At 44.3% G+C, this 14,578-nt stretch overlaps 1 protein-coding gene across 4 annotated transcripts in view; it reads right to left on the minus strand.

Moving 5' to 3' along the window:
* The window catches only part of gbf1 (golgi brefeldin A resistant guanine nucleotide exchange factor 1), a 43,808-nt gene that overhangs the window by 20,402 nt on the left and 8,828 nt on the right, over nucleotides 1-14,578 (minus strand). For all 4 annotated transcript variants that reach the window (XM_068327125.1, XM_068327127.1, XM_068327126.1 and 1 more), the window contains exon 4: nucleotides 974-1,105. In XM_068327125.1, the coding sequence (XP_068183226.1) occupies nucleotides 974-1,105 (132 nt within the window). The remainder of the gene's footprint in view (nucleotides 1-973; nucleotides 1,106-14,578) is intronic.

Genomic DNA, 14,578 nt, shown 5'->3' on the forward strand with positions numbered 1-14,578 from the left:
TCTGGAGTGACATCTGACTTGTGACATCATCGTAGAACAGAAACCACGCGTGGATGAGAGCGAGCCGGAGGACGATAACGACCAACGATCCCAAACTGGGCGTTTAGAGCAACTCCAACATTTAGCCAGATCCCAGAGCTGCCGTGTTTAAAGTCTGAGTCGCTGGTAGCCTCTTAACGGCACGCAGCCGTTCTTATTTAGTTTAGCAGTGACTGCAGCTGTTTTGACAGCCATGTAACCCTGACTCAACCCCCGTGATTTAGACCAACATCTGCTGATGCCGACTCATTTCACACTTAATAAAACAACGGGTAGACGGTTCCTTTTCCATGATGAAGCTAATGAGGACAGGCGGTCCTGACTGGACGCCAGCGCAAGTCAGCTTCTGCATCGCTGATGAGAAGAGACTGTTCCTGGGAATTCCTGCAATCACAACGACCGGAAGCAGCAGAAATGGGAAAACGCTGCGTCCCGATGGAGCTCCGAGAACAAGGAGCGTCGGGATGAGCTCAGACGGTCGTATCGCACCAACACTTAAAAATATTATATATATATATATATATATATATATATATCAACATAACCTCTGTGCCTCTGTATTTTTATATAGTCATTGTTGTTTCTGGTTATGTTCTCCTTTGGAAAACAGACCAGGAAGTCCAAATCCAACCAATACCTGGACATCTACCATCAATAATCCTTGTTTGCTGATGACACCTTGCTTTACGCTTCGACGTCCTCGGACTGCCCTGTGTGAACGCTCTCAGATTTGCAGCAACAACAACATGGCTTTACTGATAGCTAAAATGTCTGTTAGCCGACGCTAACTGCAAACCATAAGCAACATTGACAGGAAAATGATGGACAGTTATCCGTACAGGTAGTCCACCAACACAACATGAGGGGTCATGTGTTCTGACCCCACAATAATAAAAATACATGCAGACACAAAGCTAAGGGGTTTTCTTTTTACCTATGAGGCCGTAGGAAAGGAACTTGTTGACAGAGGTGAGAGCGAGGCCTGTGATTGGTCCAGTGGTGTCCTCGGAGCGGACCACTTCCAGGAAGGGCCTCAGGAAAATGTTGGGCTCGACGTCAGAGAGCTCTGAGGAGACACACATTCACAAAAATCAGTCATGTAAACCCACAATCAACTGTAGTTTATAGATATTTATTTCCAGATGGATGCTACCTCTGGACATTGTCCTGAAGGGGATACGGAGGTATGGATCTGTGTGTGCCTGTGCGTTTGTGTTTTGATGCCTAAAATTCCCACGAAAAAAAAAAAAATCATAAAGAAACTCTGGGAAAACCTCCTTTAGCCAATCCATTCCGACATCAATAGTTTTCCGAGGAAAAAAAGGGGACAGAAATGAAGAGCAAGAAACACAAAACAGGTAAAAAAAACAACAGAGAAAATTAGTGCAGTCACGAACGCCGCTGCGAAATCTTGTGCGAGGCGAGTTCTTGCCACAGTAATAACGTGAGGATTACGGCTCTAAGAGCAGCTTCTCTCCAGAGGAGAAAAAACAACTTGGATATCAAAAGCGCCGAGCAGCGTCCAACCAATTTCCAAAAGTGCACATGTGACCGCCATGAATTAGCGTGTGATATCCAATACCCCTGCGGCTTGTTTAGAAATAAAATATGAAATATTTTGGAACTTTACGCAGACCCTTTATCAGCCGCCAGGTCACTTACAGGCCTCAGTTTCAAAAGCAAATCTTTTGCTTTCTGCTTTATTGAATATTTTTTCATCTGGGGGTTTTATTTAAGTTAAATCTGGAAGCTTAAAGCACTTTTTGGTTGAAAGGGTGACGCAGAGTGTAAATTTAGAAACAACCGCGCAAAAAAAAATAAGCAATTGTTCCCACGAAAGATATTAAATAAAAACATAAACTCACAAACTATGCAGAAAACGAAGATGTTTGTTTGTGCGATCCATCGGCCGCGGGAAAAACTTTTCAGAGGGCTTTTTCTGTCCTGTTACTTTACAGTGTTGTAAGAGGTGGAAAGGGGGTGGGGGGGCTCAAATGAATCTGTCAATAGACCCTGATGAAGACTTCATCAGATGCGATCACCCTGTAAGTGCCGTGGCTGCGTTCCCAAAGACCACAGATTGGAAAAGTCAATTGTGTTGTATTGATCTTGCTGGCCATCAGTGAACACGGGGGGGGGGGCCTGACTGCAGCCGTCTGTTGGTGGCCACCACCAATCTTCTTATATATAAAGTCTAAATACAGACGCCGTACTCCGACTCAATCTCCAGGGGGCTTGTGGAGTCGAGTGAAATAAATTAGCGACGGCTGCAGCCGTGGTGAGGCAATCATTCTGGAACCAGGTTAACCTCTGGCTGACATTGACCAAAATAATAATAATAAAAAATAAAAAAAAAAAGGATTTAAGTGGCTCACCCAAGCGTGCTTGTCGCCATATAAGGGCTGAGCTGGCCCGCGTGCGAGTCCTGATTTAAAAGTACGTACAAGTCCAACTTGAGTTCTGCTTAATTGGCTAAAAAACAGGAGGGTGGAATGAGCCCATTACGATTCACCATGAGCCTAATCCTATCTACCTCCACCAAGCCGGAGCTCCTTCTCTCTGCTCCGAGCCGGAGTTGAGAGTATCCAGCCATGTGTGGATTACCTCTCCAAATGACCGCAGCAAAGACAGAGTGAAAGGGGGGGTGGAGGCGGAGGGGGTGAACCTTTGCCCCCCCAGGAGAACACCTCGGGATGAGGTCGGCTCACAGCAGAATGTAAGCCGTCTTTAACACATGCACATCTATTGGCACTGGAGCAGAAAAGGCTTAGAACCGAGAAGCAACAACGGGACATAAATCTGAGCTGCAGACGAACCTTATTGTCCTGACAACAAGAAGAAGAAAAAACTGCAAGGATGAAGAAATGAAAGACAAACAATATCGACGCCCAGGCGTTCGCGACCGAAAACATACAAATATTTCAATGTGGAGTCTCCGAAGATGTTTGCAAGGCTCTCTAAGCACAGTAAAGAGTTATGCAAACAGGCCTGTCCTCCAAAGAATCCCAGCGTAGACGAGCTGAGCACTGGAAGCAAAATATCAAGTGCTTTTAATGTTGGATACATCAAAAAAAGAAAAAAAAAGGGAGGATTACACTCTCATGGCGCTGGCATCGACGTTGAGAGGCCTCTTTGTCTCGCAGAAGCAAATTAAACAAAGATCACAGCGGATTCTGACCCAACGGTTCAAGAACGCCGCAAAGCTCGAAGACGTGAAATATAACAGGGAGATAAAGCAGAGGCTCTACAGGGCTGTCACTCTGAATATTTAGGCAGGGAACTAGTTATTTATTCATCAGCCAGGTAGAAAAACACTTTTATTCACATCTCTGATCCAAATAAACGGGTGTTTCAATCTTTTTCTTTGGGCTGAATGACGATGGATTAGAGACTGGTGTCAGCTTGATGTCTGTATTCATGGTGAAGTTGATGTTGACCCAGAGTGTCACCACTAGGCTTGTTTTTTCCGTTTCTATTCTGATGTTAAGCAAATTCAGCTGAGATTCTAAGCATGTGCAGCTACACCGACAGGAAACAAGAACAAACTCCAACTTGTACCCAGTCGACTGCATCATGCGAATCCAGACGGGCGGTCTGCGAATCATAAATAAAGATGTTCTTGGGGAAAAACGAATATATCTGCTGAATAAAACGAGCTCTTCTTTGACGCACAGCTCAAAAAGATTGGGTGAAAATGGGCAAAACAATACGACACCTTCTCTCAGGTGCGACGCAGGCGAGGGGAGGGAGAGCATCAGATGAATCCTCCCCCCCTTTGACCGACGCAGCGGCCCAAAACCAGACACTGATGGTTATTGATCTGGACTTCTTCAGCTGCTAAAATTAAGAGTCAGGGTCCTCGTGCCGAGGAGGGGAGGCGACGCCTTAACAAGACCGGCAAGGCTAAATGAAATCCAGAGAGGATTCTGCTGTTCATCTGCTCAACAAAGTCTCGCACGACAGTATTCTCACACATCTGTCGGGAGAAGTTTGATGAATGTCAGCTCTCCTTAGCCACACGGCCCTTTCACCCTTCTTTCATTCATTCTTCTTTTTTCCGTCTGCAGTCCCTTTATTCTCCTCAATGAAACTGACACTTGTAGTACGAGGGGCAATTAGGATGGAACAATGCTATGGAGCAGTGTATAGACATTTCACCGGGGCCACAGCGGTATTTTATAGATGCTTGGAACAATGCCTCCGTGCAACCTAAACAGGCAATTTGTACACCCTGGAGAAATTAAAAGTTTTGGAAAATGCTTGAGAGGATGCCTGTAATGGTTACTACAGGAGAGCGTTTCCTACACGGAATATAGTTTGCATTTGTAGCTACGGCAACAGTCTCGCTGCATTATTCAAGGAGGAAGAAGCGGCGTCCCGGTGGCCTTCCAGGCAGGTATTAGTTCTTAAAGTCTAATCAACCACTAATCAAAACAGGTCTTCTCATTCACTCAGATCTAAACAAAGCCTCTTCATTTATCTCAGAGAAAAACAACGATAAAAGAGTGCTAAGTTGTCTTGGAGAAACATGAGCCCACTTCCACAGTCTGTGATAAAAATGTCATGATCTCAGTTTCTGTTTTACCTCAAGACTACAAGGTTATACGGCAATCATTTTATTATTAGTCGGGTGTTTTTTTTGCTAGCCGAGTACAAAAAAACCACAGGATGGATTTCCATGAAAGTTGGTTGCACGATGAAGATTCATGTTCTCTTTAAGGTAGCGTGCTAGCTAGCGATGGATCTCTGAACAGATTGGGCGAAGAACGGATCTAAAAAAATGTTAGCATCAACCACAGACAATCAATCAATCAACTTTTATTTATAAAGCACTTAATCACATCAGCAGTCATTTCAAAGCACTTTAACAGACAGAAACCCAACAGAACCCAACAGAACAAGCATAAAAGACAGCAATGGGGAAAAACTTCATTGAGGAAGAAACTCCTGGCAGGACCCAGAGTTCTATGTTGATCACTGAGAGGGGAGAATCAGGATCAATTTGGACTGGCTGATAGCAAATCTTTAACCTCAAATGATCCAGATACTCAAACCCATCACTGAGAACACAAACCAGAAATAAATGCCTTGTTTTGGAGGTCAGTGTCGGTGTTAAACAGACACAGTTTCTGAAGTGCTTCATCTGCACCACCTTCACTATAAGAAGCCCGTGTGACAAAATAATCAGAGCACAACCAGGGTTAAGTACTGACACACGTTTCTCATGGAAGCTGACACTACAAAATCAAAGTGTGGAAGTCCGCATGACATTTACCATTCAGGATAGACATAATAAAACTTTCCAAAGACAACATCGGCTCAAGACTTAGTAGAGAAGTTCAGCTTCTGGTGCAACATTTTCAAGGTAATTTTGTTGGTGTGGGTTTTTGGGGCTTGCACACAACGCTGCTGAGGCGTAAGAGTTCTCAGTCACCGCCTGAGAGTCAAATTATCATATATATTTATTTTTGCTTTTTATTGTGAATATGATATGGATGTGCATCAAACAGCTGATGCTTATAGTCCATGAGAGGAATGCCTGCTTTGTTTCATTACGCTTGGAATAATAATACTGAAAAAAACCTTCCCTAGATCTGATTAAAATTTGACCTGAATGTTTTCTTAGGTTCAAAGATGACTATTTTTTTACAGAATTGGGTTTCGCCTCAAAAAAAAAAAAACAAACCCCAAGCCAATAAAATAAAGAAGGTGCATTCAAACCCCATGACTTCATTACGGAATCTGGCCTGGGCTGGAGCCCACCAGCCACTGCTTTTGCTCTGCACCTGTTATCCTGTACATAAAATGTATTTTCTATGCTGCATACTTTGCACAGAGGCCACATTATTCAGGCAGAGAGCTGGCCGGGCCCCAATGTCCACTTAATATGTTTCACAGCCTGCTGTCGCCTCCGTGATGGATGGACGTACTTAATGCTCAGTGTGCTTACAAATAACGGATGTTTTATGATGCTAAATCCAATCCTAAGGGACTGCACATGAACATTTCGGTTCTGCTTGTTTAGTAATTCATCAGGATATCATCGGAGTAAAACAGTGACTCCATCTCTCACGACAAAATATCTTTGTCCTTCATCGGAGCTGACAAAAGATCAACTCCTCGTACATTTCTCCCAATGACCCGCCTTGCCAACAAGGCGTCCGTGTAATCCGAACCCTTCCATTTCCATTTCCATTGGTAAGTGTTTGCTTGTAGTGAGGTGAGGTGAGGTGCCCTTCAAATGAGGCAGCCTCGTATTATCACTTCTATTTCCAGAAAAACAAACAGTGGAGAGCAAGACGCACAATTTCCATCCCATTCTTTAACCACGTACCCTTGCCAATGTCAGTGTGTGTGTCTTGGTTAAGATGTTGGGCGGGGAAAGAAGGAGAGAGAGAAAGGGGGGAGATGCGGATGGAATTGAGGAGAGAGGGGGCATACAGTTGAGTTAATGAGGTTTGGAGGGCTCAAGGTTGGGTGCAGTATAGGGTTAAGCTGCAGATGGCATGCATTCGGTGGGATAAAGCGGCAGAAAGGCTCGGGGCTCGGAGTGGATTTCACCGTCCACTCGATGGAAACGGATTTCCAGTAGAATGGGAGATTTATTTTTGAATTTGAGGAGCACCAATGTGCAGAAAAACTGAAGGATGCAGTCAAAATAATTTACAACTTTTAACTGAAGCAGAATATGTAGACATATTGCTAACAGAACATTTGTTAGCTGATAAGAAATCGAAGGGAAATTCAAGTGGATTTTTCAAGCGTAAATATATTACAGACACAACTTATAAAACATCTGAATCAAGACGGTTTTTATGTTGTGTAAATCTATTCACAGCTGATATTTTGAGATGAATATTAATACAAATGCTGGGTTTAAAATCTATACTGGATCGGCTGCTTTTGTCTGAACAAACAAGATGGAAATGAATTCAAGGAAAGCGAGTGGTCGTGTGGAAAACGGCAAAAATATGTGAGACATGAGAGACAAAGCAGCCAACACGGAGACAAAGCTGTGGAGCGAGGGTGGATGTGTGGAGGAGGAGGAGGAGGAGAGGGGAGTTATCGTCCTTATTTGTTTCACCTGCTGCACTCCTTCAGCTCTCCACTAATGGCATTCCCATGGGGTAGGAGAGATTCCAGAAACCACACACTGTACAGGCCGACTCCAGCGTGTTCACATGAGACTCCAAACGTTGGCCAACAAGTCTACAACAAACTGATGGAGCTGCTGTTGCAGGAAAACACAAAACAGTGCTCTGACAGGGTTTTTAAGTGACTTTTAAGAGATGTATTACACTCATTATCGCATCTACGGGGACGTCAACACAACTGTCAAAGCAGCTCTGGCGGAAACCAACCACAGAGGGGTTTTAATGGATGACGCCTGACATGTATTTAATGTTTGAAACAACTGTTTTTCTTTAAAAATATTAAGAAACATTTCACATTTGTGCACTAAAAGCAACAAAACCCACGGCTAACATTAGCATGCTAACAATCAGAGCTGAATCCAGAACCAATAACCAGCTGCACAATCGCGCAAGCAATTAGTTGTCAAGCTAAGTTTAGCTCGAGCTAACATCTTGGACGATCTAAGGATGTTTGGATATGTAGATGAAGCTGATTGGTTATTAATTTTACATGCGGTTGTAGATGCTTTCCAGCAACACACAGGACAGCTGCATTCAGAGGAGAGTCATCCAGCTTTATCCCACCTCAGCGTGTGAACCCCTCATTTGAATGTAAGCATCCACATCACATCCCATCAGTATTAATAGTCCAATAGCGACGTATTTAGACGCGATGCTCGCTTTATACCCACCCAGCATTGACAGCAAATCCTCTGTGTGTGTTTAATAAATCGCGGCAGTTAGGTAGGATGGCTTAGTCTCAAGTCACCTAATGACTATATTATGAGCCACGGCATTAAGAGGGATTAATACTAATCTTGGCTGTTTCAGTTTACCCTAGGCTGAAGGGGATGGGTGGTTTCGGGGGGGGGGGCGCAGCTAGTCCGCAAGTCCCTAAACCGAAGCCAAAGTGCATTACTGGGCTAGTTCACGCTCATCACTGCCAAAGAACAAGCCCGGAGGATGATCGATCTCCAGCATGACATGCTGTTTAGCTTTGCACATTAAAACAGCTTCCCATACATCCAGGACATCACACTACAGTCTCTACGGGACGAGACGAAGAAAGAAAACCCCGAGCCTGGACGAGATCTCTGATGGAGGTCGGCCTCCGTCTAACAGCTGGTGTGCAGAATCTGAAAGGTAGAAATTATAAAAGGAATAGAAGAGGAGACGTCACCGTGGCTAAGGAAGGAAGGAAGGAAGGAAGGAGGAACATTGACTGAATAGCCTCCGTCTACCTTAGTATTCACCTCCTACGAAGCTGCACCCCCCTCCGACAGCTCTGTCGCGACGCTTTCAGCTTGGAGGTCAAATGCAAAGATTTATTCTAACAAAAAAAGAAAAGAAAAAGGACTTCCAAAATTAATTTGGCAGCAGAGTACTTCTGAAGGACTGAGCCGTTCGAAGCGGGTCGATGTCTGAATTCAGGAGACCAAACCAGGTGACGACTGAACTGTTCCTTTGAGGACAGATCAATTCATCTTTCTGTGAAATCAATTTACAATAAAGGGTCAATACACCAAGAGGTTCTTCATGACGCTGCAGCGGTATCACGTCAGGTTTTCACATACAGCAGGCCGTCCTCTCCATGGCAACACGCGGTGACTTTTGAACACAGGCTTAAAAGGGACATTTCTATCCACTGATGCCACGCAGGCTCCATGACAGGGAAACATTAAAACCTATCGAGTTTAACCCCAGAGGAGAGCTGAACTGCACCGCTCAGAGTGGCTGAGGATGCCCCGGGCCGGCTTAGCAAACCAAGGCGACAACTGTCCCAAATTATTCCCCAGTGGACCTGAATGTCTGCCACACTAGTAACACAGAGCTTACGATAGCCTGTTGCATCAAATCCTCACCAATATACGAAGAAAGCAGCAGAATTCACAGGAAACATGGGTTTAACAGACTGCTTTTTTAATTTATAACACCTTTATATGAATTAATATACATTTACAATAAAGGAACGATTATAATACAAGTAATAAATCATTTTAAAAGCAGATTTTGAACACCGTGGTCTTCCGCCTACATAAGCGTCCTCCTTCTTAGCATGTCAACTGGAGGAGGGGGGCTGAGAGGTTGAAGAGGAGAGAAAAATGAGCCACTTCATCGCCGCTGCAGTTCGCTTCCACAGACGTATAAAGTGCACTTCCCTGGGGCTTGCTGTTTGTCATAAAACATCTCTCAGCACATAATTTAACCAAACTCGAGAGGGTAAAAACGAAAGGGGGGGGGGGTAAAAAACTGGAAAACAAATATAATTTACAAAAAGGGGTGTTGGAGTCTAATACTGAGGTTGTTTGCCAAGAGCGCAGTAACTCTAAACCACGCTGCAGTAAGTGGCTGCTCAAAAGATACTGTGGGGTAATGTCAGACAGCTGAGCGAATGGGACGGCATCCAGGGAGTGCATTATCTTTATGAATTCATGACTACATTTTTGTCGTAGAAATGACAGCGGCTGTAGGTGTTTGTAAACACGCTGTCTCTTTTCCTGCTCTCACCAAAGATCGCGAAGAACAAAAATGTACAGAGGAGAGCAGAAAAGACGTCTCTCGCTTTCAAGTCGGACTTGCAAATATCACCCCTCCTCTTAATAAAAGAGGGCCTGGCAATCCTGAAACCCGTGCATCAAACTGTGAGCGTATTCTATGTAAAACGTGTTTGTGGTTTCCAGTTACTTCAGCTTCCACAACGGCCTTCGTAAAGATTATTTCCATACCTCGAAACGGACGGCCTCGACATCTTTACGCTATAAAAAAAATAGTGAAAAAGTGTCTGAAAATGACACAGTATTGAGTTAAAAGCACAGTAACTCCATCAATGACCCGTAAAAGCCTGGCAGATGCGCACGCCTTAAAATATCATCGTACTTGAGGGGTCATTTATTTATTTTCAACATTAACGCTTCCAAACATGCAGACAAATTCTTTCCCATAAAGTGGGTTTCTGCAGCGCGGCGTGTCTCCCCTCGCACCGAGCTCGTTCTGCACACGCAAGGCTGCGCCTATCCAATCCGACTGGCATCACGGCCATGGAATGCTGAAGTCCACATTTTTCCCATTCAGCAAGGAAAAGCGGCCTTTCAAAGCCAATCAGCTAGAAATGTTGCTTTGTTTTTATTTTCGACTGAACTTCCTGGAACCTATTATGGAGCTGTCAGGGATGTATATTTAGCTATGGCAACACAGGGCCTCCTCGCCCCCTTGCGCCACTGATCATGTCACCTCTGATAAACAGAAAAACAATTGGTTACCCCTTTTGTCACCTTTAAAGAAAATGGCATGGGTAGGTTGTCTGTGGGGGTAAGTGACAAATGCTGTCTGGCTAAACAGCAACAAAGGGATGTAGGATAAAGGTGTCGCATAGATATACCTATTTTACATTCACAACTTTAAATATGTGACTGTATTCTTTATGAATCACTAAAAAAAACTGCACCAAAACTGCCAAATCTATCACAAATAATGTGATCTACTCAGTTCCAGTGTGGCAGCTCTACAGTCAGAATGTCACTTTCTGTGTAAAGACAACTTTGTGTAGCATGCTTGTCAAATTTTTATGCTACCTTGCAGATATTCACTTACATGTAAATTAACAACACAAACACGGATTTTACAAAGGTTTATTTTTTTCTCAACTAAAAAACCCTGAGATCAATGAATTTACTTTAGATTTTTCGGTCTTAAAAGGGCGTCAGGGGCCTCTTTATGAATTTAACGGATCAATACCAGACAAAACTAATCATGAATACTTTCTAGGCCTCCAGCGATTTGCATGTCGAGTTGAAAGTAGATCAGATGAAGCTAAATTTCATGCACACATATCTTTAAAACGCCTCCGTGCCTGTAAGACGTGCTGCATTTGTGTGGCCTGTTTTTTTGTTTTTTTCCAGCGCACACAAAAGCCCAGACCAATTCATCACTGGTGCTGAGTTGAGGGGAATCTGTGCTTTGAGCCCTGGTTTAGTTTGAACTATACTTGACATCAGGAGTAGCGACGATGCCAACTAGCTCAGTTCAGTCCCCCTGACCTCTGCGTCTGCCCCCACCCCCCCAACCACCACCGCCACAAGTCTTCTAGGTCCTCACACATGCCCAGACGACAACCCGTGACCACGCAGCACAGGATCATCTGAGCTGCTGTCAGTTCAGCAGGAATTTTTACAGTTTAAAAGCAGCGTAAACATGACAGCATTGCTAGGATGACTGCTAGCCGCCCTGTGAATGCAGGCGCTGCACAGATTAGGGGGTGGGAGAGACTGTGGCTGCTCTCTAGCAGGGATTATGAAGCGCTAAAGGCTATAAGCGGTAGACGACCCCCCTGCATAACGGCCTTTGCAGATTAAAGACGCACCGTCAAGCGTAATCACGAACAAAAAATGTTTCTAGTTTGCCATTTTAAAACTTTTGTCAATCAAAACGTATGAATTTGGTAGGTCATCACATCAGCACTGCTACAGCAGAACTCATTCCTGGTCAGATGTTCAGCAGTAGAATAAACACGGCGTAAATTCTAAACCGACTGATTTAAAACCTCACGTTAACTTCATGTTGGTTCACAAAACAATACTTTAAACGATGCAAAGAACGGCAGATTCTGAAACACAAAACAAATGGATCAGGACTCGGGGCAATTTCCACCTGGAGAATAGAACCTCTGCTGTTTTGGGCTCATTTGAGCTTATTAGTTTAAATAAAAACCCTTTTTTTTTTTAATTGTGTGTGAGAACAATTGCTGCTCCAGTCTTTCCATTCCATCTCTGTGGTCCTGAGTCAGAGAGCGTGCGGGGGGGGGGGGGGGGGGGCAAACGCGGTCGAACGCATCGGCAGGTCTATTTTCCCCATCAGGCCAATCAACACCTTCTTGTTCTCCCAGGTTGTTAGCATGTCTCGCCGTCAGCTGCCCCCGCGCAGCGCCGTGTCGGCCTGCTCGGCTCCCTCCCCTGTCAGCGGGGCGACTTTTGTTAAAATTTGTTATCGGGGGCGCTGATCCCACACTATTTAAGACGGGGTGTGTCAACAGGTTTAAAGCACTCCTGCTGCATGTGTCACCTCTTTCTGATTCAATATTTGTGCTACGAAATGTAGCCAGTTTTTTTTGTTTTTTTTACAAGCCCACCAGCACGCCTGGCCTCCTCCACCCCCCCTCTGCCCTCCCATCATCCCCTGACAATAAATTTTTGACCCATGTCACCTTTACAGCAAACACTCCTTCATGCCTTCAGCTGCAGCCCAGAAATAGGACGGCTTTTTTTAAATGAGGGTGTCCGCCCAGAGGCGAGGGGCCTCGTGCCACCGTCCCGTCCCCGACTGGGGGTGATCTCACTTTATACACAGGGTGAATCAGCCCTTTTCCTTATGTCAGCTGGTTTTATTCACACATTAATGCATATTTTATCTTCATTATGCTACTAGCCCGGTTTCATGGTTAAACTGTGACGTTGACATTGACGTGCGCTCGCTGTCCGGTCTTTGATTCACCTCAAAGCTTTTGATTTCTGCACCAACTGAAACAAATACAATGCGTTTACTTCCTCTACAGTCGACCTGATGTGAGAGACGAACAATAAAACACATTTTTGTACCAAACTGTGAGAATCCCGGCTTGAGACCGACGCACGATGCAATGCTTAGCTAATTGGATATGTGTATTACAATGTCCGTGGTCACAGCATCCTTATGGAGCATGAAATAACAAGCAGCTGTGTGTGTTAAGAGACTTGACGTGTGTGTGTGTGTGCTGGGTTTGTCTGTCCGTGTGTGTGTCCGTGTGTGTGTGTGTGTGTGTGTGTGTGTGTGTGTGTGTGTGTGGACGGACGGCTGCTGAGAGGTTTATTAACCCAGTCCATCAAGGCGGTGTGGATTCACACTGAGACACCAAAGGCTTAAGGATGTGAGCACCACACAAGCAAGACAGCAAGACGGTGCCTCTCTGAAATACTAATACAGGCCCTTATTTTCTACCACAACACCCCCGCTCCACGCCCGACACCTCCAAACCGGCGCCAGAGCGAGCGGCCGGCCGGGTAGGAGTCAAACAACTCCAACGTCCGACAAAGAACATTTTATCAAGAACAACCTGAATCCACCGCTGCAGAACGTTGTGCGTTTACGATAATCAATAACACAAAGTGAGGGCTAGTTTACAAGACCTCACCCTATATAACTGTCAATGTGGAATTACAGGGCTCTGCCAAAGGTGCAGCAGATTCTAACGCCCCTATTTTAGCTCACATTCTCACAAACACATTTTACAGCCATTGGCATGGCAACATAGCAGACACCAGAGAGGTGGCGATGGCGATAACCAGCGATGACTTATGCACCATCACAACAGTCAAGTCAGACGACAGTGCTACAACACTGGCATGCGTTTATATCCTTATTTATCTTTGTGTTTTCCAATAATAACGAATGGTAAAAATATTGCAGAAAAAAAAAATCAAGAAAAATTACATTTTAAATGTAATTTTTCTTGATTTTTTTTTCCAATAATTATTATGTTTATTGTAAGATCAAGATGCAAACATTGATATTGAAAAGGTACCCAAATAAAATGTAAAATGATCGAAATAAAAGAATTAGAGAAATCTATTTTTACTTTTTTTTGTACTTTCAAATAATGACATTTAGCTTCAAAACTTATCAGGAAGCCAAACCAGAACTACAGGTGAGAAATAAATAGAAAATAAATCCATACATGTTAAAAGTTTGTATTTGCATTTAATTTTAACAATTCACACATTGATCTACATATTGTGCCATTTAAGCACAAGACAGAACTTCTCTTAAAAGCAGGTATGGGTGCAGGATTCTCGTCCAAGGTCACGACAGAACTTTGTGCATTATGTGAATTACAAATGATTGACTGTTGATGGAAACTTACCAAAAATACACAAGCGGTGCGCAGCAGGTCACGTCAACACGACTCACACGCCGACTTTTCGCCTCACCCGACGGCTAAACTCGGAGACTCGCTCATTTACATGTCGAAAAAATACACCTGACAGCTTGAGAAATTGTCAATACCGGCTCGGGGGGTAAAGCTTTACGAATCCGACTGGGTCAGTCGACGTGTCGCCACCTGAAGACCACCAGTGTGTTTTTAGACCCGACTAGATTCAAAGGTGATGAAACGGCTCAGACCTTCATTTATTCCTGCTCCCAGATCAGTGCAGAGTAGTTAAAACTAGGAGGAACTCAAAGCCCCCACCACGCTCAGGAGTTAACAAGAGGTGTCGAGCTATCAGTCTTGAGAAGAACCCCAATTACCACCTCATAAGACGGTGATTAACAGAACATTAAAACACAGTGTGGGGTGGGAGGAAAACACTAAATCCTCACCATCCAGCCCCGACTGACAGCATAAAGAAGGTCTGGACTTCAACTGATCCAGTCTG

The sequence above is a fragment of the Antennarius striatus genome, chromosome 11, assembly GCF_040054535.1.
Source record: "Antennarius striatus isolate MH-2024 chromosome 11, ASM4005453v1, whole genome shotgun sequence".
Taxonomy (NCBI): Eukaryota; Metazoa; Chordata; class Actinopteri; order Lophiiformes; family Antennariidae; genus Antennarius; species Antennarius striatus.